The 23700-nt window shown below is 44.1% G+C and overlaps 1 protein-coding gene across 2 annotated transcripts; it reads right to left on the bottom strand.

Annotated features, from left to right (window-relative positions):
- Positions 1 to 226: 226 nt before the first annotated feature.
- LOC115087806 (cystatin-like) lies at positions 227 to 20023 on the bottom strand. Of its 2 annotated transcripts, XM_029595399.1 has the most exons (4): positions 19682 to 20023; positions 8598 to 8714; positions 7949 to 8118; positions 227 to 487 (listed from the first exon to the last, which is right to left on the bottom strand). In XM_029595399.1, the coding sequence occupies exons 1-3, from the start codon at positions 19898 to 19900 to the stop codon at positions 7966 to 7968; spliced, it is 489 nt and encodes a 162-aa protein (XP_029451259.1). In that variant the 5' UTR covers positions 19901 to 20023; the 3' UTR covers positions 227 to 487; positions 7949 to 7965. The 2 variants fall into 2 exon arrangements, with proteins under 2 accessions (XP_029451259.1, XP_029451260.1); XM_029595400.1 differs by lacking the exon at positions 7949 to 8118 and having other exon boundaries at positions 19682 to 20012.
- Positions 20024 to 23700: the final 3677 nt, after the last annotated feature.

Genomic DNA, 23700 nt, shown 5'->3' with positions numbered 1-23700 from the left:
GGATTAATATTATGTGACATATATAGTGTGATTTTTTATGTTAAATCTGTTTTTATTATAAATAATGAACATTACCAAAGCATAACATTTGGTACATATTTTCTTAACTCTATCCATATTTTTACCCCTCTACAAATATCACTGGTGTGATAACTTTCAAATTCTGCTCAACTTCAGTCTCAATGGCCAAAGTGCCACCAGAATACAAATAAGGAGAACAAAAACATAATTTGTTTAAATTTTTATTCATCTTAAAAGCAGGGAGTTTTTATAAAAGCTTCCTTTATGGTGCTGAGAGCCATTATAACAGCATAGGTTAGTGCCAAAGGAGATTATTGCTCTTTGTGGAGCCAACGTTATCTGCAGGAGGGTTTGACTGCTACACGTTTCAGGCGGAGGAAGTATCTTCTGGCTGACAGTCCTGCTTTAGCAGCTTGCAAGAGTCTTCCCAAGGAATAATATGGACCTCAAACTTGCACTTGAGATTCTGAAGGAAAGAGAGAGACAAGTAAAATAAATAGTTTGCAAATAGTTACTCCAAAGGGAAAAATAAACTGGGTTGTTTGATGCTTCAGTTAAGCTTGATTTGGAAAGGTCCAAAAACAAGAGGTACCTACAGAAAAAAAAAAAGTCTTTGGAGGGGTCCTCTTAAAAATTAGGGGTGGCACTATAAACCACATACTTCCCAATATACATGCATAAGCAGTTTTTAACTTTTTTTTATATATACATACCCCCATACTGAGACTTTTTTAAATGTTTGTGTATTATTTTTATAAAAATCAACTAAGGAAAATTTAAGGTAATACAATTTTATTGTGTTAATTCAACGCATCACAACTAGCTTTTGGGGACTAATACTGCCTTCCTCAAATTAAAAAAGAAGGTCAAGAAACGTATTAAGATAGTCCAATAAAAAATGGTGTGAAGTCCGTTGAAGGAAAAGGTAGCGCCTTTTGCTTGTTCATTGAGCTTTAGTTCCACGCACTCAACATCCTATTAAGACAGTCATTAAATCAGGCTTTTAGAAGTTCCGATTACTGCGCCCCCTTGAAACCTCTTCCACGCCAGTGCAAACTCTGCTACATCTATAACTCAACAGACCCAAGTATTGAGATCCTCGCAGAGTCTTACTGAATATATCCTCTGTCCGCTGAGTGGCCAAGGAATGGAAGGGGACTCTGTTGCAGGCACAACAAAGTGGAACTCAACGGCCATATCACAGCGGTTGTTTTACTTGTAACAAATGGTTTTAAAAAACTTGTTGAAAACTGTGTTTTATCTGGCTTTCAGTCTTGATTGTGCATTCATGAGGGTTTCCGTGAAGGATTGAGCTGGTTGTCCTTATCAGTGCTTTTGATGTGCTGGGCTTTTTTTTTTCTGTGTATTATGTTTTATTATGTTTTTGTGTGGTCAGTGTTTCTCTTATTTATTGGGCATGCATTTATTTTGTAAATTGCTCAGGGCAGTGTATGGCTAGCATATAAGAAATTGTAAAGGCTGGGCTGTCATCTGGGTTCTAACTACTGCACTTTATTCTGATGTGAAATAATTTGGCAATACCTTGGTTAAGCATTATCCCTTGGCACTACAATACTGGGATTAGTTATTTCTGCTCCATTATTAAAAGCAGCCTGTCTAGCTAATATGGATGTGCAGAGGCAAAATATTTTTCATTAGTTTGTTTATTCATTCCTTTGTTTTTCGCTTTCCATTAAAGTTAATTGGGGAAACAATTCAGCCTATTTTGTGCTCCAAACTTTTCTAATCATTTCTAATGAAACTTGTGGATAGACATCCTCAGAAAGGGGAAGAGAACTACAAGACACCAAGATTGTGGCACAATGGCACCAAAAGTGGCATGAATAACCCAAAGATACAATAGAGAGGCAAAAGGAAGCCAGCAATGGCAGGAGTTCTCCAAGGCACCTTGAGAGGAGCATAGCAACAGCAAGAGTGGGAAGAATTCACCAAGGCTTCAAAAATAGGGCACCAACCCCCCCAAAGGCAGCACAAGAGGAGCTAAGTGGAACCAAAAAAAGAGTGGCAAGAACATTCCACAGTACCATGAAGAAGGAATGCAGCAGCAAGGGTGGCAGGAACACCCCAAGGCACTGACAGAGGAACAGAGCAGCACAAAGAGTGGCATGAAGACCACATGAGAGGTGCAAAGCAGCCACCCACAGTGGCAACAGCCCAAGGTGTAGAGACTGAAGTATGACAGCAAGACCCCCCCAAGGTGGTACAACGGGGAATGGCAGCAAAGCAAATTAGCAGCAAGATCCCAGAGTTCGAGTCTTGGGAATGACAGTAATGCTAAGTAGCAGCCCAAAGTATAAGAGTCTGGAGTATGGCAAATAAGGCTGTGTGGCAGCAAAACCCCCCAAGGTTGTAATATCAAGAGCATGACAGCAAGGAAAAGCAGCAGCAAAACCAAAATGGGGTATGAAAGTTAAGGCAGAGTGAGAGTAGTGCCACCAAGATGTAGCATCAGCAGCAGGGCAGCTAAGCAGAGTAACATTAACACACCCAATCCTCTGCTTGCAGGGGCATGATGGAATCAGAAGTGGCTACTGGGGTTTTTGATGCCACGGTATACTTTGATAATGTACCACTAATACTGGCTGAAACAAGCACGCAGTAAAGTTGACAGTCTTAGCTCACTTAGATGCTTAGAAAGCATAGTGCCAACTTGCCAAGCAGAGTTAACAGCTTACTAGTGGCACAAACTCAGTCTGTCTGGGGAATGGCTAGGGTTCTCTCTCACAATGTATGCAAAAAAGCCTCTCGCACACAGCCCCACACATACACAGCGTATGTGTGTGTGCGCACTGAAAATTAACTCCTTTTGCCCACACAAAATTACTGTAACAGTAAAGGTACTGGCAAGGCAACACTTCTGCTCACGCTGTGCAGTCAGAACTCAATCTTCCACTGGTTTAACGATGGACACCCTATCAGTGCCATCCATTCAGCTTGCCCAAGGGAGTAGCCCCAATGCTAAGGATGACACTGGAGATATATGGAGAGTAGTTACCTGTACAGATAAAAATTTAACTTCTGCAGTTACTCAACTATCAGGCCGATACAAGTAAAGTTTGTGGGAGAGCGCCTGCTCTCCCGGCGCTCGCACAGACCACTCTCCTGTGCGCGCGATTCACTAAAAAGAAATATTCAAATTAGGGCCCGCGGTAAAAAGAGGCACTGGGGACACAAGCCCGTCCCTAGAGCCTCTTTTTTGACAGGAGAAGCTGCTGTCAGCGAGTTTGATAGCAGACACCTGTTCTCAAACCCGCTGACAGCCACGGGTTCGGAAACCGGGCGCTGGCAAAATTGAGTGTCCGGTTTTCAACCCGCGAGCCGATTTTAAATCTCTTTTTAATTTTTAAACTTTTGGGACCTCCGACTTAATATCGCCACGATATTAAGTTGGAGGGTGCACAGAAAAGCAGTAAAAACTGCTTTTCTGTGCACTTTCCTGGTGCCGGTAGAAGTTTAAACGCCTACCCAAAGGTAGGCATTAATTTCTGAAAGTAAAATGTGCGGCTTGGCTGCACATTTTACTTACTGAATCTCATGGGAATAACAAATAGGGCCATCAACATGCATTTGCAGGTTGCGGGCGGGTGGGGGGTTGGCCGCACATTTTTTTGACGTGCTATTACCCCTTACTGAATAAGGGGTAAAGCTAGCGCGTTGAAAACGCGCGTCTAAACGTGGGTTAACAGTGCGCTCCGCCTGTATGTAAATTATACAGCCAATGCCTCTAAACAATTTTCTGATTTTTATGAGAGGCTGAATTTGTTGGAAACTCAACTTGGTAACTAACATGAGGGTAACTACAAACTTGTTATTATCAGCAGGAATTAAAGATAATCTCATTACATTTCAAATGTGAAATGTTTGAAAATAATTTAAGAGCTAAGAATTTGCGACTGCTAAATTTCCCCATATACTCGTTTATTATCTGGGAACGAATTGTTTAAAAAATATACCGCCGAAGTCGTCCGACTTCTTCGCTGTCCAATTGTTACTATATACTTGACAAACGGAGGTATTGGCTCCTCTCTCTAGTACAGACCTTACTCTAATTCTTCAAATTTCCAATGATGCGATTGCTACTCGATCAACTTTAATCCTTGTTTGCTGGATAGTGAAAGAGAAATCTCTCTTAAACAGTATTTTAAGTTTAAGAATGCTTTATTTTGTGGTCGCAAAGTATTAAGTGTTTCCAGATGTATCTAAGGAGATGCGAACGAATAGAAAATTATTTTTACAATTGAAACCTAGATTATTGTCCCTAGGTGCTAAGTTCTTGAAGTTTCCTTCTAAATGCATCACAACCTATCAAGTAACAACTTGGGTTTTGGGTACTTGCCAGGTTCTTGTGGCCTGGTTTGGCCTCCGTTGGAAACAGGATGCTGGGCTCGATGGACTCTTGGTCTGACCCAGGATGGCATTTTCTTATATTCTTAACTTTATTTTTGCTGGAAACCTTTATAAGTGATAAAACATCCCCTCAATGATTGATGGGATTAATGTATATTTAAAGGGATAAAGGATCGGAGTCTAGGTTCTCTCTTTTGATGTTTGCTATTTTGAACCAGCAGTCCTAAGTAATGGGGGATTAATCAAGAGAAATGAATACTGCTTAGTATGTAATGATTATTATTTCCTGATCCTCAGTTTTTATATCATATGTATTATAAGGTTAAAAAGCTTAATAAAACAAATTTAAAAAAATATAGTCGTATTTACGCATTCCTTTCAAACAAATGCACTACTAGCTAGATTTATGAAAATCATCAGTTGGCTCAGAAACTGACTATATCACTTCTGTTTTGGGCCTTCTTCCAAGGCCTCTCTTCATTTTTTGTGACCCAACATATTTAATTGCTACGTGGAAAATCTCTCATTGCGTCCTTCTCACAAGTCAGTGACTGAGGTGAGCAGAATTCACATTTACGGAAATCTGACAAGAGATGTGGTATGAATGCTTTTGCTGTGGGCCCTGGAATAGGACACAAGACACTGGAGCTGGGCTATGAACTGGTGGCCTAGAGGTGAAAAGCTGTGACCATTCCCCTTGAGCCATCCAGTCCCCACCTTTCTGGACTAGCATGTGCAAATCTTCTATTATGGCCACAACCTCTGTTCAGAAATCCTTCTTCCCCTAAGCCCATCTGCAGTCATATTTTATTGGACCTATCGCCCCCTTTCCCTTCTTTCTTACAAAGAGAATATCTTTAGCTATCGTACGCTCTCCGTATATGGCTTATAGTGCCATCCCCGCACTATTGTGGTGTCCCTCCTTTGAACTGCCTCTAACTTGTCAATTTCCTTTTGCAAACGTGGTCTCCAGAAGTGAATGCAGTTCAAGGTGGAGGGGGGGTCTCACCATAGACTAGTAGAGAGATAATATTACTTCTCTCTTTCTACCACCAATACATCTCGTTACGCATACACTATTAACTTTCCCAACTGTGTTATCTCCTTGTTGACCTTGAGATCATTACTGATGAGAAACCCCAGCTTTATTTTCTGTTTGGCGATTACTAGTTCTTCAGCTCCAAAAAGGTATTTGGTCCTTAAAATTTCTATACCCCAAATACATGATTTTGTGTTTTCTTGGCTGAAAACAAGGTTGCTATACCTTTGAATTTAAAAACTTGGAAAAACGGTCATATTTCATCTTGTTTTCCCTCTCTGGCATGCCTATTCTTTTGCAAAATTTTCATATCAACAAAAAGGCACCATTCCCCTTCTAACCCTTCTGCAGTATCATTTATTTAGACAGTGAAAAGGACTGGACTTGGTACCGGTCCTTCTGGCACCCCATTGATCACTTTGGGGCGGATTTTAAAAGATTTACGCGCCGAGCCTATTTTGCATAAGCCTGGCGGTGCGCATAAAGCGTCCCGGAGCTTGAAAAAGGGGGATGGCCGTCCGTGGGCGGGGCATGGCCAGAGGCCTCCCTATGGCTGCTGGGCCAGCAGGCGTAACTTATAAAAAAAAAAAAGGGGGGGGGGGGGAACGGGGAAAGCCATCAGGGTTCCCCTAGGGCTCGGCGCGCAAGTTGCACTAGTGTACACCCCTTTGCACGCGCAGACTCCAGATTTTATAACATGCGCGTGGCTGCGCATGTTATAAAATCAGGCGTAGATTGGAGAAATTACTTACCTGATAATTTCGTTTTCCTTAGTGTAGACAGATGGACTCAGGACCAATGGGTATAGTGTGCTCCTGTTAGCAGTTGGAGACGATCCTCGGAGACCGGATTCAAGCAGAAGATTTCTACCTTACCTAGTCTTCGGCGCTTCCCGGTTTCATCCTGGGCGGTCTCCGGCTGCTGGGGGGGGGGGGGGGGGGGGGGGGGGGGAAGAGAGCAAATACCTTCACCGCCGCGCTCTAGGGTGCACCTGCTGTTTCTCAGCTGCGCCTGAGAATCGGGGGGGGGGGGGGGCTAGGTCCTCACCGCGATTCGGCCGCCGGACCGAGGCTTACCTCCGAGGGACCACGGAAATCACCTCGGGAATCTCAACTTGGGGAGGGACCCGAGGGTATCACCGCAGGAGAGCGGGCCTCGTCTTCAGGTAGGTTTCTTCTTTAAATTTGGACCATCTTCTTTGAATTTGGATCTAACGCTGAGAAGCGTACAGATAGTCCCTAAGTGCTATGGAGACGGAAAATGCTGAAGAGCTGCACTTCCTGCAGGGGTATATGTACTAGGGGCTGACATCAGATTGAAATCTGATCCGTCGCCAACTGCTAACAGGAGTACACTATACCCATTGGTCCTGAGTCCATCTGCTACACGATAGCAAAATTAAAATCTGCCCCTTTGCCTTTACCAGAGTGGACCCCATCGACCTCTCCCCTCTTGCCCAAACCAAATTTCTCACCCAGTTTATGAATTGTGTTCCAACTCCCAGACCGGCTTGCTCTCTCACCAGTCCTCATTGCAAAAAAAAAAAAAAAAAGTGTCAAAGGTGTGAAGGGGCTGCTAAAACAGGAGGCCTGGTCATGTGACATGGGCCCTCAGAAATTCTGGGAAGGGGCGGTGGGCAGGCACTTGGCCTCCACTTTCACGGTTCAGTAAAAGAATCATTGGGACGAGATACGATTAAAGGGGATGGAGTTTCTCTTTAAGCGGTGCCCTGAGGAAGATGCTCTAGGAGGAGGTGTGCATGGATACAACGTAAGCTGGTGCCTCTGTATAAGCAGGAGTCTCTTGTGAGAGAGTTTGGTGGGAAGCAGAAGGCGTTTCCCTCTCCTTCCTTGCTGCTAGTGGCCACCTGGGAAGAATCATGGAGTAAGTTTAAAATGCTCCTTCCTGTGACCAGGAAAGAAGATAGAAAAGGATTTGAGAGCACTAAATGGTATTTTTTCTAAAAAAAAAAAAAAAAAAAAAAAAAGAGCTAATTCCCATGCAAATGGGGAAGAAGAGACATGAACTGATACTATACTAATGGGAATTCTTGGAGGAAGTGTGTACCCTGAGAAATCAGTGCCTTTTTGTGAGTTTTACTCTCACCATAACCCCCCAGAGCTGTGAAATCAAAAATATCTTCAAACAAAATATTTTAAGTGAGACCCTCCTTTATTCCAAAATGTGGGATCTACAAGCCAGGTCCATTACGCTACCTGACTGAACATTTTCGTTTTTGAACCTGCACGCAGACTGGTACTCAGCTCCCAAACCGGCAGACCCTTTATCATTTTGTGTGCCCCAAAACGTGGGGGGGTGTTAAAGGTTTCACTGAAATCCAGATAGATACATCACTTCTACTGTGCCCCCAATCTACTACTCTGCTCACTTCAAGAAACCAATCAAATCTGCCTGGAAAAAAACACACACCCCCACCCACCCTTGAAACCATGCTGCCTATGGTCCTGTAACCTACTGTACTAGTCTACCCTTCAGCAGTGCTTCCAGTACTTTACTGACCACTGATGTCTGTAGCTTTACAATCCCTCCTGTCTCAAGGTGATAAGCTGAATGAGGGTGTGAGGGGCACAGTCAGTACATCCTCTAGTGCCCGCAACAGGATGGGTTGTACACTTGCCGCCTGCTCCCCAAAAATATACATTTCCAAAAGAAAGTTTTCTTGCCAGAGCCTAACAAATCAAAAATACAAAAGCATTAAAAAAAAAGGTAGAATTCAGGTAAAGCAGCTACAAGGCTTTTAAATCTGGCAAAGTGTTTAACAGTACTTCTCCTTTAAGTTATCCAACGTCTTATTTATTGCCAGCAATAAAACATCTTAAAATGATCAAACTATGTCTGTAGCACAAACGTTTTGAATGTATGCTTCTGAGACTTTGATGATGTGCATGTATCCTACAATGCTATATTCAATAAGCTTGTATCTGCTAAGGCTGAGAATTGTTTACTTCAGAATGGGTTTAGGACTGCTGTGCACACATCTCTGTAAAGAATCAAGCCTTGCCTCATCTAGTACATTTACTGCATCTAAATCACTCAGGTAGTCATACTGGGGAGGTGTACATGTAAGAGAAACAAGGATAACAAATGAACAAAAAAAAAAAGTCAATTTATAAATCTGAAGACTGGGATTGATGTAAGATGTAGGTACCTTAGCCAGTTCTGGTGCTTCATGAAATGCACAGTTTTCCAGGTCATTCGTTGGATTATTATTACACGTAGTCCGAGCAATCCTAGTCTGGAGATAGTATTTAACTCCAGACACAATCTTCAAAACAAAGGGAAAAAATAATTTCTTTAGGAGACAGATCAAACTTACAGTATTAATTCCACAAAGGCTTATTTCAGAAGTTACTCTCATACATGTAAGACCTCTCAACCACCTATAAATTTTCTTCTTGGAATAAAACTAAATAAAAAAAAAAGTTATGGAAAACCGTCCCAGAACTTAAATTTGATAAATACTCTGTACACATGAAAAGCAAGTATGCAGGCAAAAAACCCACAAAAACCACCAGAGAAACGGAGAATATGACAGAGACTCACGAGGCCCATCCGATCTGTCCAGTTCTCCTTTCCATTGCACTATGGCAGAGACTGCCCTACCCTCTTGCTTTTATCTGACACCACTCCTTCCCCTCTTCCAACTCATTGTTAACTGTTTCAAAGCAAAGTCAAAACTGAACATCCTGTAAAGCCAGAAATGTGGAATGCCAGGACACTGTGCTGAATTTTAGTCGTCAGAAGGGAGAAAACTGGATCCTTGTGTTGTCTCAACTTTAAAGGCAGTTGAGACAACACAACATAAGATGTTGCGGTATGCAAGCTTTCAAGGCCACAGAGGTCTCCAAATGCAGCGACCTTTGTGGTTTTGAAAGACAAACACACACAGCTCCTTCTCGGGCTAGTCCTAGAAGAGTTATCACTTTCGTTAAGATTCCACAGAAGTGACAATCTGCCAGGCAGAAAGAATAATGGCTCTTTAAAAGATTGTTTTATTATTGTATATTTTGACATTGTAAAACTGAGTTCTGGTAGCCATAATCAGTTCTAAAGAAAAAAATAGATTTATTCTCTCTCTGTAGAGTCTGATAATTCTTATATTGGCCCAGTAAAAGGTAACTAAAGCCATTGGGACTGTACAGCTGAGCGATTGGTGTAGCTGGGCAGCCAAGATGGGCCGCTTGGTCTTTTTCGGCTGTCACGTTTCAGTGTCTGTGTTGCTCTGCATGTTACAAACCTTTTTCAGAAGGCAACCTTAAGAGATATTTTGCACATTATTGCAAGAACAGAACTATCAAAAGCTGCATGCAACAAAGAATCACACACATCCATCTTCAATCAAAATTCCCCTGCAAAGCCATCATTTGTAGCATTTTTTAAGCAACTGCCCTGGAATTCCTCAGAGTCTCTGGGAGATGCTGCTTTCAGAACTGTATCATACATTAATGCCTACAGTACCTGAATGTAATCCCCTCTGAAGTGTCAAAAAGCAAAATATAAATCTAAAAAAACACATGACCTCACATGGAGAAGTATTTAGTTTGTACCATTGAGTGTAATGTGAAGTGTAGATGTTCAAATACAGAGGGGCCGATGCAATAATCGGAGCGTTAAACTGGTTTCCAACACACACTTTAATTAACGCCTGATGCTATAAGCTAATGCATTGCAAGTTAAAATCACGTAAAAAACTGTAAAAATGTGCATTGGTCACAGGCTGAACACACATTTTAACACAGGGAGGAAGGGAGCTGTGTGTACAAGTGGGGGCAGCCGCTGCCACCACAGATAAATATCAAGTTATCTGGCTATATCGCAGTGGGAAGCAGCTGCTAGAGAATCTGGATAAATCAGTATTTATCGATCTATCTGGTGTAGGTCACTGCTACATAGCCGAATAAGGTAATTATTTTTTTTTCACAGCACTGGAAACTTCACTCCAGCCTTGACCCAGGTGTTAAGTTTCCAGTGCTAAAAAAGGCGGGCTGGCCTGAAGCAGTCTCTCTGCATCAGGAAGTAATACTGAAATACCCTCATTTGCATGGGGTTTCCAAGTGAGGGAGCCAAGTATTCCTCTCCTTGAGGTACGCACATTTTCTGCACGCAAAACTCCTCCCTGCATTGGGAGTAGGTTTTGCCCGCAGGAAAGGCGTGCAGAAACGCAGGCTAAAAAGGTGCATTCCACTGAACGTGCCTTCCTGCATCGGCCCCCCCCCCCCCGATACAGCAACACCGGGATAAGAAGCCTTGAGTAGTGGATGGTATCTGTGGTTCTCTAAACACGATTACTACAGCAGGTGGGGGGAGGGGAAGGTGCTAAAGAGAACAAATCGATAGCCACTAGACCAGTAATGCACCCAGCAGCATTGTACTTCAACTCAGACAGACAATGATGCTGTACTAACAACCCTAGTTCTAGTGCCACTGGGTGGTGAGAAAGTGGAAGGGGCAAGGGGGTAAGCACTTGCCCAGGGCAGCTTATGTTGTAGCCGACTGCACAGGTGAGCGGCATAGAAATTTAAAACAAAGTCTGCCAGGTGGAGCAGCAACACTAACACACATCAAACTGAAGAATTAGGCTTAAAACCAAAAAGAAGGGGTTTTCATTTCAGGAGTCAGAGTCGCATGCCACACACGTTATGCAAGGTGGAATGAGAATATGATGTGAGAAGTGTGTCCAGGTACTAAACCTACATTAGCTCTAGAAACTGAGTACACTGTTACTGTCAGCAACAGTAACCTTAAAGCTTCCAAGCCAAGGGTTCACCCACAAGCACTTGTCTACCACTTTTATTGAAAATGTTGCATGCTATGGTATAAAACTCAGTCTACAGCAGGGATGGGCAAACTTGGTTTTTTTTTTTTGCTGGGGTCACATTACAAGTTATCGACTGCAACATGGGCCCGGGGGGAGGTCCTCCCTTGGAGCTCCTCAACACAGCAATCAACCCTCAGCAACTGTTACAGGCTTTTCACTATACAGCAGGCTTAAACACCAATCGGGACCAATATTCAACTGGTAAATAGCCGGATAAGTAGGACTAAAAAGGTAGGCAGGTAGTGGGAGGATCAGGGTGGTGATACTTAGCTGGATAACTTATCCAGCTAAGTCTAGACCTGCTATCGAGCAAATCTAGAGACTTAGCCAAATAACACTTATCTGGCTAAGTCCAATTTGTATGTGGATATTCAGCAGCATTCCCACTCTTGTCTCCTCACTCCTGCTCATTCTCTTCCCTTCCCTCTGTCATTCATACCCCTCTCCCTTCTTTGTGTCCCTCACCAGTCCCTCCCATTCCCTGTCACTCACCCACCCACTTAATCCCCTTCCCTTCCTCAGGTCACACATATACTTTCTCTTCTCCCACTCACTCCCTTTCTTCTGAAACACACCTTCTTCCTCCCCCCCCCCCATGTCACTCATCACCCTCACCTCCTTTATTTCCCTTATTCATACCACTTCCTAACCCACCATGTGATTCACACCCTTCCTACTGGGCCAATATCTTTTTCCTGCCAGCTGGTTACTGGAAGCCCACCAGTAGGTCAACTTTAGGTCCACCACCATGAAGGGCCTCTTCTTGCTGGCGCGGGGGTAGGAACCCCACTAGTGTGTCTCTCCATATGCTGCGGTACAAGTCCTCATGTGTTACCTGTTTTCACACATTTCAATGTTTTAAACATCTTTAAGTTTTGTTTTAATTTTATTTATTTATGTCTGTCCTGTATTGTTTACATTGATTTTATTTAAGCCCCCGAGGCAGCCCCGGTGTGGGGCGAAACTCGACCTGAGTCGGGCACAAACATTTTTGTCTCCATTCAAATAAAAGCTCAAACTTGGACAACTTTCGGCGTCTAATCTACACATTTGCCTAAACGGCTTTCTTAGATAGCCTACCCTCTTGCTTTTTTTGGTCCGTCGCTACTTGCCTGACAGTCAGGGCCCAACATTTTAGAGAGATAGGCGGCCAGAACAAAAAAGATTGTGTGTCTGATTTGGCCACTCATGATATACAGAATACTAGGGCATGAAAATCTGGATACCACATTGCAGGCAACTGTAACATCTGTCCCAATCTGGCCAATTCAGCAACCTTGGGTTCCAGTAAATATTTCTTTTGTTGATGGGAAAATGTCCATTAACTGCACCAGCAGCAACCCTAATATCCTAATTCAGTCTTGCAATGAAGTGTATCCCAATCTATCAGCATTACAATGTACTTATTGCTGGATTATATGGAGTGGTATCAAAGAAGAACACTATACGAGCCTTAATTAACTGATTCCACATAAGCCTACTAATGTGGACTTAGCTAGCAAAGAGGTAAGAGATAGCTGCCATAGCAACTTGTGTTAAATAACTTGAACAAGCAAACAGGGAAAAAGATGATAAACCCTTTCTGGACTCTGTAGTATAACCAAAAAAAAATTTTTTTGTAACTTATTCTAAGCCAGGCTCTACTCTAGACAATGTACAGCAGAATAAAATCAACAGGTAATTAACATCAGCAATAGCAAGGAGAAATTGTCTTTAGGTTACTTATATTCAGGCCGATACAGTAAAAGTCACGGGAGAGCGGGCGAGCACCCACTCTCCCGGCGCGCCACAGGCCATTCTCCCGTGCGCTAGAGCGCGTCCCTAGCGCCTCTTTTTTTGACAGGAGCAGCGGCTGTCAGCGAGTTTGACAGACACTGAATTTTGCCGGCGTCTGTTCGAGCCCACTGACAGCCACGGGTTCGGAAACTGGACGCCGGCAAAATTGAGCGTCCGGTTTTCAACCCGCGAGCTGATTTTGATTATTTTTAACTTTTGGTACCTCTGACTTAATATCACCATGATATTAAGTTGAAGGGTGTACAGTTTTTACTGCTTTTCTGTACACTTTCCCAGTGCCGAGAGAAATTAACGCCTACCTTTAGGTAGGTGCTAATTTCTGAAAGTAAAATGTGCGGCTTGGCTGCATTTTACTTTCTGTATCGCACGGGAATAACTAATAGGGCCATCAACATGCATTTCCATGTTGCGGGCACTATTAGTTGTTTTTTATTTGGGGGGGGGGGGGGGTGTTTGGATGCACTAGCTTTACCCCTTATTCAGTAAGGTGTCCGAACCCGTGGCTGTCAGTGGGCTCGAGAACCGATGCAGACAAAATTCAGCGTTGGCTGTCAAACCCGCTGTCAGCTGCCGCTCCTGTCAAAAAGGAGGTGCTAGGGACATGGCTAGTGTCCTTAGCACCTCCTTTTACCACGGGCCCTAATTAGCATATTTTTATTTACTGGATCACGTGCCCAGGACGCCTGCTCTCCCACGTTTCTTTCTGCATCGGCTTGTAACTGCACTAACCACATCCTCTGGCAACAAATTCCAGAGCTTTGTGCGTTGAGTGAAAAAGAATTTTCTCTGATTAGTCTTAAATGGGCTACTTGCTAACTGCATGGAATGCCCCCATGACCTTCTATTATCCGAAAGTGTAAATAACAGATTCACATCTACTCGTTCAAAACCTCTCATGATCTTAAAGACTATCATATCCCCTCTCAGCCTTCTCTTCTCCAAGCTGAACAGCCCTAACCTCATCTGGGAGCTGTTCCATTCCCTTTATCATTTTGGTTGCCCTTCTCTGTTCCTTCTCCAGCGCAACTATATCTTTTTTGAGATGCGGCGACCAGAATTATTCACAGCATTCAAGGTGCGGTCTCACCATGGAGCAATACAGAAGTATGACATTTTCCGTTTTATTAACCATTCCCTTCCTAATAATTCCTAACATTCTGTTTTTTTGACTGCTGCAGCACACTGAGCCGATTTCAAAGTATTATCCACTATGATGCCTAGATCTTTTTCCTGGGAGGTAGCTCCCAATATGGAACCTAACATCGTGTAACTATAGCAAGGGTTTTATCAAAGTTTCCCTTTTGAAAATTTAGTGTTAGAGCTGTAGATTTACATATTGTCCCACTTCCAGACAGTTCAAATTTGATCATGTGATAATCACTATTGCCTAGTGGGCCCACCACTGTTACCTCTCACCAAATCCTGTGTTCCACTAAGTATTAAATGTAAAAATGCTCTCTGTACCAATTGCTCTATGAAGCAGTTGCTTATTCCATCCAGGAACTTTATGTCTCTAGCATGTCCCAATATTATATGACCATGCTAGAAACCTTGGAATTACAACTGACAAAGAATTATCCTTCAAAACCCATAACCTTCTTTGATTTTATTTGTGTTATCACAAATTACTGACACTCAGACGTCTCAAACCCTTCCTCACACAAAATGATTTTAGAACAGTCCTGCAACTACTGTTTACAAACCTAGACAACTGCAATGCTCTACCATCCGTCCACTCCAAGTACGGCAGAATGCAGCCGCCAGGATTCTTACAGGAACTAAGAAACAAAAACACATTACACCTACTCTCACATCCTTGTACTGGCTCCCAATTAAATACAGAATAGAATACAAAGTTTTATCAATCCTTCACAAAATAATCACAGGACAACAAAACTACTGGCTGACCACACTGAAATACATGCTCCAAAAAGGAACATTCGCTCAATGAATAAAGACCTCCTCAAAATCCCTCACGCAAAAATCATGCATCTAGTATCAACCCAAGAGACCTATTTCCATTGCCAGCCCATCTCTATGGAACTCTTTACCCCACAATCTAAGAACTCAATTTGACACCAAAACATTCAAAAAAAAAAATGAAGATTTAAAAACCTGGCTTTTTACCAGAGCATTCTCGGATGCACTTAATCACCAACACCAGCAGACTCCCAACCAAAGATACCACCCTGTCAACCCATGAAAGATCAATACAACCACAAAAATCTACAATAGTCATCCAAGACTTTTCCTATATAAAAACTAACCCTACTATTACTCCCTCCAATGTTAGAATTTCATAGATAAAGTTGGGTATATTATTCTCCTAATATTTTTTCCTGTAAAACTTTGATGGCAAAACAGAATATACGGTATACAAAACATGTTAAATAAATATTACATTTATGCAGTCAATATTGGGGTAATTGTAATCGCTGCACTGCACTTCCCTGATTTCTCTTAGCATTTCATCATCTGTCTGACCATTTTGGCCAGATGGATGGTAGAATACTCCTATCACTATACTCTTACCCAACACACATGGGATTTCTAACCATATAGATTCTGAGCATTTAGTCTCTTGTATGATTTTATCATCCTGTTGGACTCTATACACTCCTTGACATAAAGTGCCACATCCCACCAAGTTGATCCTCCCTATCAGTGCGATATAATTTGTACCCTGATATAGCACTGTCCCATTGGTTGTCCTCCTTCTACCAGGTCTCTAAAATGCCAATTATGTCCATTTATTTACATAATGGCAAAATTTAAACAATAAAATCACATCATGTTACCTATACTGTATATAGCTGTCGCAAACCCACTAATGGTTTGCTGTCTGATTCTATGTAGTCTAAATCCCGTTGATTACTTTGTGTTCTACACTGTCTGGCAGACAAGGCAGGCCAAGGCTGACCTACCAGGCAGACATGGACAACCCACTAATGATGTCTACAAGGCAGAACTCCTGTTATTATTTGTGATAATTGTGGGTGGATCCTTGGGCTGGTGGCAGATGACCACGCCCATGGGGGAAGGTCCAGAGAGAGGCCACCGATCAGGCTCAGAGTTGGGAGACAGACCCACACAAGTTCTTTTATTAAACTGTATAGTGAACCACCAGAGGTGGCATTAGTGAGCAGGCAGGATATGCAGGGTTCAGGAACAGAACCTGGATGGTAACACTCACACAATAGGCTCTTGAAGAAGCCCAGGAGCTGGAATGAAGTAGGCCCTTGAGGAGCGAGTACCTGGGTTCCAGGGAAAGCTCTGAGAGAGAGAGAGAGAGATGGAAACTCACTGGTGTTGCAGGCAGCAGTGACTTCCTGGCAGAAGTAGTATTCTGTAGCAGGTCCGGGAATGTGGGCGCTCGAGGAGCGAGTACCGGTTCCAGACTGCGACCTGAAAAGCAAGAGAGCGCGCGAGGCCTCCCGAGGAGCAGGTATCCCTGGTAAAGTCCGAGGAGGCAGAGTAGCAAGGTATGCGGAGAGCGAATCCCATCCGCGATACCTGGAAGAAGCTAGGTAAACCATCACTAGCCTGTGAAAACCTTTGCTAACTCGATTAGCTAGCAAAACGAGAGACCTTAAGTATCCAGTGAAGATGACGTCATCTCAGGGAGACGCCCCTGAGGTTCGCGCCACAGCTGGTACTTGAGTAGGGGCCGCGCGCATGCCCTTAGGCTTCAAGAGAACATGGCGGAAGGCAGCGTCTAGCCGGTCCGGGGACACCGGAGGAGAACGGCAAGATGACGCCATGGCAGCCAACCTTCCATCAACCCAAGAGGGAGTCGCAAAAGAGGTAAGGTGGGCGGAGTGGAGACATCTGGCAGCAACGGTTGCAACAACCCCATAACCACCCTTTCATTAATATAGGGAAACAAGACTTGCATGTCCCTCCTTCCCATCCCCCATACAGGAGCACACATGACAACAGAATGGATTTAAAAACAAGGCCGCAGTTTATCATCAACTTGACCTGAGCCCTTTAAATTCTTAACACTATAACCAAAATATATGCCCCCCGCCTTTGTCTCCTCCTTCCCCCTCTTCACTTACCACCGCGTCCCGATGGTAAGATTCCACCGACATTCCCCCTCTCTTACCCCACCGCAGGCAAGCACCGGCCTGAGCACTGCCACTACCCCCTTGCTCACCCGCCTTCCCGTGTAGCAGCCCCAAGCTACACAGGACTTTCCACACCCCCCAATAGCCTTTACAATGCAATACAAACATACCACTTGGGGCTCGGGTTTCCGCCACTACTGCGACAAGAACAGAGCCGTCAAACCATTCAAACCAATACTTAACAATCGAGAGGGAGGGAACGCAGAATAAAACCTGCTGCTTGCTTCGCTGCTACTAGTTGACCGAAAATCAGCTTACTGCGCCAAATCCCTTTATCCCTAACTCAGCCAATGAGGCGGTAGCAATTCAAAATTGTTGCCATCCACTTTGGTTGCTCACCCCCCCACACACCTGCTCGCCCCCCACTCCCTGAACCTAGCCCTTGTTATCTGTGGCAACACGCGACAAGATCGTGCTGCCTTCATTTCTTCTTTCATTCTTACTGTCCACTTGTAGCCTGATACTCACCTCTCCACGATAGGCATTATGGGTAATGTTTTTCTTCCGCTGCCTTCTTCACTTTTCTCCCTTTCTTTTCTTATGAGCAATACAGATAATTTGGGCCAACCTTAGCAAAGGTTTTCTCTCTAACATACTATTGATGGCAGAAAAAGACCAAACAGTCCCATCTAGTCTTACCCAGCAGTTTCTTATTAAAGTTTCTGTCGCTCCGTGCAGGTTACCCCCATATTTCTGTTAAGGGTAACAAGGTAACCCCTCATGGAGAGGCACTTATATTAAGGGAAATAACAGTAACAATCACTGGACCAGGGTATAAATTATATCAAAAGGAGTGGACTGTATGTTAAGGTATGTTTGGGTAATTGCCAGGTTCTTGTGGCCTGGTTTGGCCTCTGTTGGAAACAGGATGCTGGGCTTGATGGACCCTTGGTCTGATCCAGCATGGCAATTTCTTATGTTCTTAATCAAAACCAAGCACCGTCAAACCCATAACAAAATTATTAACATTTTTACAGAGTGAGCAATCCTCTTGATAATTCAGACAATGCTGATTGAATATGCTATGTTTTTGGACATAGAAGCAGTCCTGCACTTTTTCCCTAAATGTCTGTGTATCATTACCCTGGACCATGAAAGTCAGGGCCCTGACTTTTATCCACCTATGCCTGTGGGAAACAGTCCTGTAAAACTGGATCTTCAAGGATCTGTTTTCACAAGTTTTCCCTTAGGAAAGCAGAGCATGCCACATTCTGTTTTTATTAAATCTAAACTGGGTTAATTTTGTAGGCTTTTTTTTTTTTTTTGAGTAACTTGCTTAAAATGATCTGACCACTCAGAACCACCACCCCGGAATGGAATACAATTTACAAATGGTATACTAGCCCAGAATAGAATACTGCCTTGTTGCACCCTGCCCCCAACCCCCTCTTTACTACACAACTGCTAGGGTGCTTACTAACAGTGTGCAAGGAAAGCTGCTACCGTATTTTTCGCTCCATAAGACACATCTAGGATTCAGAGGGGGGAAATTTAAAAAAAAAAAAAAAAAAAAAAAAAAAAGTTGTGCTAAATCTGCTCTGTCCCCGGGGAGTCTGTGCGTCTTATGGAGCAAATTAGGGGAGTGCATAACATTTTTTTTTCCTCCCCATTTTGTTTTCAGGTCTGGGGAGGGCCATTTCAGTCCATTCCCCAGATCAGAAACTTGTGTCTTTCTATTTATGTGAGAACCCCCCCCCCCCCAAAAAAAAACCCCCCTCCCAATCCTTTAAATTAACAATCCCCCACTCTCCTACCCCCCCCCCTCAGACCTGCCAAATTAAATACAACCCCCACCCCCCACGACCTGCCAAAACTCCCTGGTGGTCCAGCGGGGGTCCAGGCGCGATCTCCTGGACTTGGGCCGTCGGCTGCCAGTAATCAAAATGGCGCCGACGGCCCTTTGCCCTTACTATTTTGATTACTGGCAGCCGACGGCCCAAGTCCAGGAGATCGCTCCTGGACCCCCGCTGGACCACCAGGGACTTTTGGCAGGTCGGGGGGGGGGGGGGGGGGGGGGAGTGCGTCTTATGGAGCGAAAAATACAGTAGTTTATGCCCTCGTAGTAGGTAGTACGTTATACCAAAATAAATAGTTATTGCTTATACAATGCTGCCAGTGTACATGCTGCCACAGAAGATAAATCACATGGCTATTCCCTGCACTGAACATCTTAAAGTCCAAATCTGCACACATGGAAGGAACTAAAGCGGCTTGCCCAAAAGGTCATGCAGGAAGCAGTGGAAGGCATACGAAAACGGTTCGCCATGTCTGCCGGATTTCACTACTGCAGAAGCAGCTTCCCTGTAACCCACTGGTAGTGTGATCTGATTCAGCGGCCCCTCTTACCGTTCCTCTCCCTCTCTGAGTAAAGTGCCTGCACCCACTGACCTAGTAATCTTATCTTGGATTAATCAGAAAACCCTCGTGCAGGTCTCCCATCTCTCGCGCGTCCATCCCTTCTCCTTAAAAACATCTTCGCACACTGACCTGGCTCTGGGCTCCGATCACCTCGACCACGTTACTGGCATACTTGTCATTGCTGCCGTTGTTGTACATTTTTATGGCGAAGCTCAGTGCCTTCTGCACGCCTAAGTCGTTTACGTTGGCCTGCCTTAAACCTCCCGGCATGGAGACTTGGCTTGCATCGAGGACCAACATCCCGGCGGCGAGCAGGACGAGCAAAGAGACGCAGCGAGCGGTGGCCATCTTTTCCCAGGCACCTCGTGATCGCCGAGCACAAGACGGGGATCCACCGCGAGTAGCTTCGGCAGTACTGGGAACACTGCTCCCCCCTTGCAGTACTGCCTTCTCTCCCCGCCCTCGTCGGGTAAAAAGCTGCGTGTGGGTGTGGTTGTGAAGGCAGAACAGGGAGCGGACCCTTTTGGCCAACCCTTGCAGCCCGTGGGATTTTTTTTTTTTTTCCAAAACCGACCAACGGGGGTACCTGACTTCTTCATGTCAAAATAGGCCACAAACATCTAATAATTTTTGAAAGTCACAAAAGTTTGTTCTAATACTTTTCACGTACCACTAAAATATTTCAAAACAGCGGACAAGTGAAATAACACTCCAAAATTTAAAATAAAAGGATTAAGAAATCTGCTCTCCCTACCATATAATAAATAAATACCAGGGCTCTTTTGATTTCCACTCACCTGGAGATTGCTGTGGATTTGGGGGAAGGGGGGGGGGGGGGGCTGCCCTCTGGCATTCTCTCTCTCAAATACATGCAGGCTCTCTTGTTCTCATACACACATGCAAGTGTTCAATCTGCCTCTCCATGAGGGGTTACCTTATCACCCTTAACAGAAATATAGGGGTAACCTGCACAGAGCGGCAGAAACTTTCATAAGAAACTGCTGGGTAGACTGGATGGACCGTTTGGTCTTTTTCTGCCATCAGTAGTATGTTAGAGAAAAAACCTTTGCTAAGGTTGGCCCAAATCTCCCATACATTCACACACATTCAGGCCGATACAGTACAATGCGCTCCGACGGAGTGCACTGTTAACCTGTCCTTGGACGCATGTTTTCCGCCCCACACTGAATAAGGGGTAAGGGGAAACGCGCAAATGCATGTTGACGGCCCTATTAGGTATTCGCGTGCAATTCAGAAAGTAAAATGTGCAGCCAAGCCGCACATTTTACTTTCAGAAATTAGCGCCTACCCAAAGGTAGGCGCTAATTTCTTCCGGCACCAGGAAAGTGCACAGAAAAGCAGTTTTTACTGCTTTTCTGTGCACCCTCCGACTTAATATCATGGCGATATTAAGTTGGAGGTCCTGAAGAGTAAAAAAAAGTTAAAAAGAAAAAAAAATTGGAAGTCGGCCGGCGGCTGTCGGGTCGAAAACCGGACGCTCCGGTGTCCGATTTCCGAGCCTGTGGCTGTCAGTGGGCTCGAGAACCGACGCCGGCAAAATTGAGCGTCGGCTGTGAAACCCGCTGACAGCCGCCACTCCTGTCAAAAAGGAGGTGCTAGGGACGCGCTAGTGTCCCTAGTGCCTCCTTTTGCCCGTTTTTATCGCCGGGCCTAATTTAAATACTGAATCGCATGCACTGGCGAGTGGGCATTCGCCCGCTCTCCCGCGGATTTTACTGAATCGGCCTGATTGTAAGAAGTGGTAATACACCTTCTCAAAGAAGCACTGCAGTAACATCCTGGGCAAAAGTGCAACCAAGCAAAGTCAATTGGACATCTGACCCAAGTCGGACTCTGCAACTTTAAGAGCCGACCTCCTCATGCGCACAAGAATAAAAACGTTTAATTCTGAGAAATAATTTATGTTAGTATGTTGTAACATAAAATTAATCAAAACACATTGTTGCTGAATAGGGTGACAAATAAAAGCTCCACTCTCTTCTTCAGAATGATTTTGTATAGCCCTTCATACTTAAAATAACCAATGGATGCATTTTAACTCTCACAGGAATAAAGCAAACTGCCTGCTCAGGGTTCTTGCATCTCCTGTATCTACTAAAAAACCAAAATCTCCTCTTTTTCTGCTCCTACCCTTAAATTTACCAAGGGCTCTCAGCAAGACTTTAGCATTAGTAGCCCCTGTCTTTCCTATTTCCATGAACTCAACTGGGGAGAAAATGTTCTCCTCTTTGTATATCCGGGGCACTCCCCTTTAAAGTGCCCTACTTGTCTGCACTCAAAACAACCTGCTTGATTAGGGTTCCATCCTCCTCTGAACTCAGGGCATGTCCTGAAGTCCCTGCCTCTCTATCCTTGGCCTCTTCCACTCTGCCACGTTCTCTTTTCATCTCCTGTGCTCCCTTTTTAAAAATCGAAATTAAAGGGGAACACAGCATAGGGGCTCTAAGCAAAGTGTGTGTGAGAGACAGAGACTGGGCAGGGAGGTGACGGGAGTGAGTGTGAGAGACAGAGACTGAGCAGGGAGCTGACTGGGTGGGTGTGAGAGACAGAGACTGGGCAGGGAGGTGACTGCGGTGTGTGTGAGAGACAGAGACTGGGCAGGGGGTGACTGGGGTGTGTGTGAGAGATAGAGACTGGGCAGGGAGGTGACTGGGGTGAGTGTGAGAGACAGAGACTGGGCAGGGAGGTGACTGGGGTGTGTGTGCGAGAGAGAGACTGGGCAGGGAAGAGACTGGGCAGGGAGGTGACTGGGGTGTGTGTGAGAGACAGAGTCTGGGCAGGGAGGTGACTGGGGTGTGTGTGAGAGACAGGAAATAAAGGAGATTGTGATAGAGCTAGCCATTGGGTGGTTCCAGCCCCATCAGGTTGCAGTCCACACCCAGAGATGGGCTTACAACCATTTTTTGCACAGGGGTACACTTTGCCCTAGAGACGGCCCTGTTGTTCATAGAAGGAAATTTCACAGCAAAAGATCTCCCGTAAGTGGTTGTGTTCAAGCTTCCTTCTAGGGGTCACTAGGCTAATGCCTAGGAGTATTCCTTTGGCCCTTCAGCATCCAATGCAATAGAAAAGCCTGCTGGGCTCCAATTCTGGAATTCTCCAAGAATCACCCAATACTCTCTTACTCAGAATCCCCAATAATCTCCTCCTCACACTCAGAGCTCAGGTTTAGGGCACACTCCCTCTAGAGCTAATTTCTCCACAATAGGCAAGCAAGCGCCATTCTGTTCTGCACAAGAATCCACCCATGAATAATAATAGTAGAGGTTTAGATAGAAATTAGAAAAAGTGTAAAGATACCATTACAAGTAGCATAGGGCCATAATTTAGGATCTGGGTCATAGATAGAAGGAATAAGGAATCAGAAATATGTAGGCAGTATGCTATATTTTCAGAATAAAAATTCCTCACATTTGTCTTTGTTAATGTGTTTAATTACATATATTACAATAAATGTATCACAATAAACATAATGGTTGTCAAATACTGAAACATTACACATTCAGCAATTGTCTCACATGATAAAAAATATTTCCATATGCTCATAAAATTAATAAACCAAAACAATCAATGCCACTACACAGTGTTGTATAATCAAAGTTCAAGATTGTGATGACATCCGGAAGGTATCTCCTGAGATTAATCAACGGTATTTCCTGATGTTTTCAAATACCAGGACACCACCACTCATACTCTGTTGGGTGCGATCTTATAAATTGCAAAAGGCTTTCTTTCTATAGAGAACCAACTCTTTAGTATTATATATCACACCTCCCAGACTATAAATGTCCCAAAATTGAAAATTACTTCCCTTGAATTTGTATGGAGACGTCTCCGTTTTTAAGTCACTTTCCTTCCTTTACGCAATCTCCAGCCAAATCTCCTGCCAAATTTTTCGGGTTTCTACTCCATCAGTTGGGTACCTTTACCGATGTTCGGTCCAGATGTCAACTTGACATAGAATAGAATAGAAAGAAAGCCTTGACATCTGGACTTTGAACATAGAAGAAGCTTATTGAAGTTTTAATAACACACATTCACATATACACACAAAAAAACAGAGGAGGTTGGTAGGTCTATGATTATAATATGCTTGAAAAAGGCAGGGTTGCCTACACAGTTATATG

This window comes from Rhinatrema bivittatum, chromosome 3, assembly GCF_901001135.1.
Source record: "Rhinatrema bivittatum chromosome 3, aRhiBiv1.1, whole genome shotgun sequence".
NCBI classification, from domain to species: domain Eukaryota; kingdom Metazoa; phylum Chordata; class Amphibia; order Gymnophiona; family Rhinatrematidae; genus Rhinatrema; species Rhinatrema bivittatum.
Note: the sequence above shows the minus strand (reverse complement) of the source record. Positions and strands in the feature narration are given on the sequence as shown.

What these genes read in the sequence shown, in the direction of transcription:
- LOC115087806 (XM_029595399.1), bottom strand. Translation starts at nt 19,900, where the DNA reads ATGGCCACCGCTCGCTGCGTCTCTTTGCTCGTCCTGCTCGCCGCCGGG. An exon ending in TGATCGGAGCCCAGAGCCAG is followed by an intron (nt 8,715 to 19,681) that starts GTCAGTGTGCGA and finishes TTTGTTTTGAAG; the next exon opens with ATTGTGTCTGGAGTTAAATA. An exon ending in AAGCACCAGAACTGGCTAAG is followed by an intron (nt 8,119 to 8,597) that starts GTACCTACATCT and finishes TTGATTTGTTAG; the next exon opens with GCTCTGGCAAGAAAACTTTC.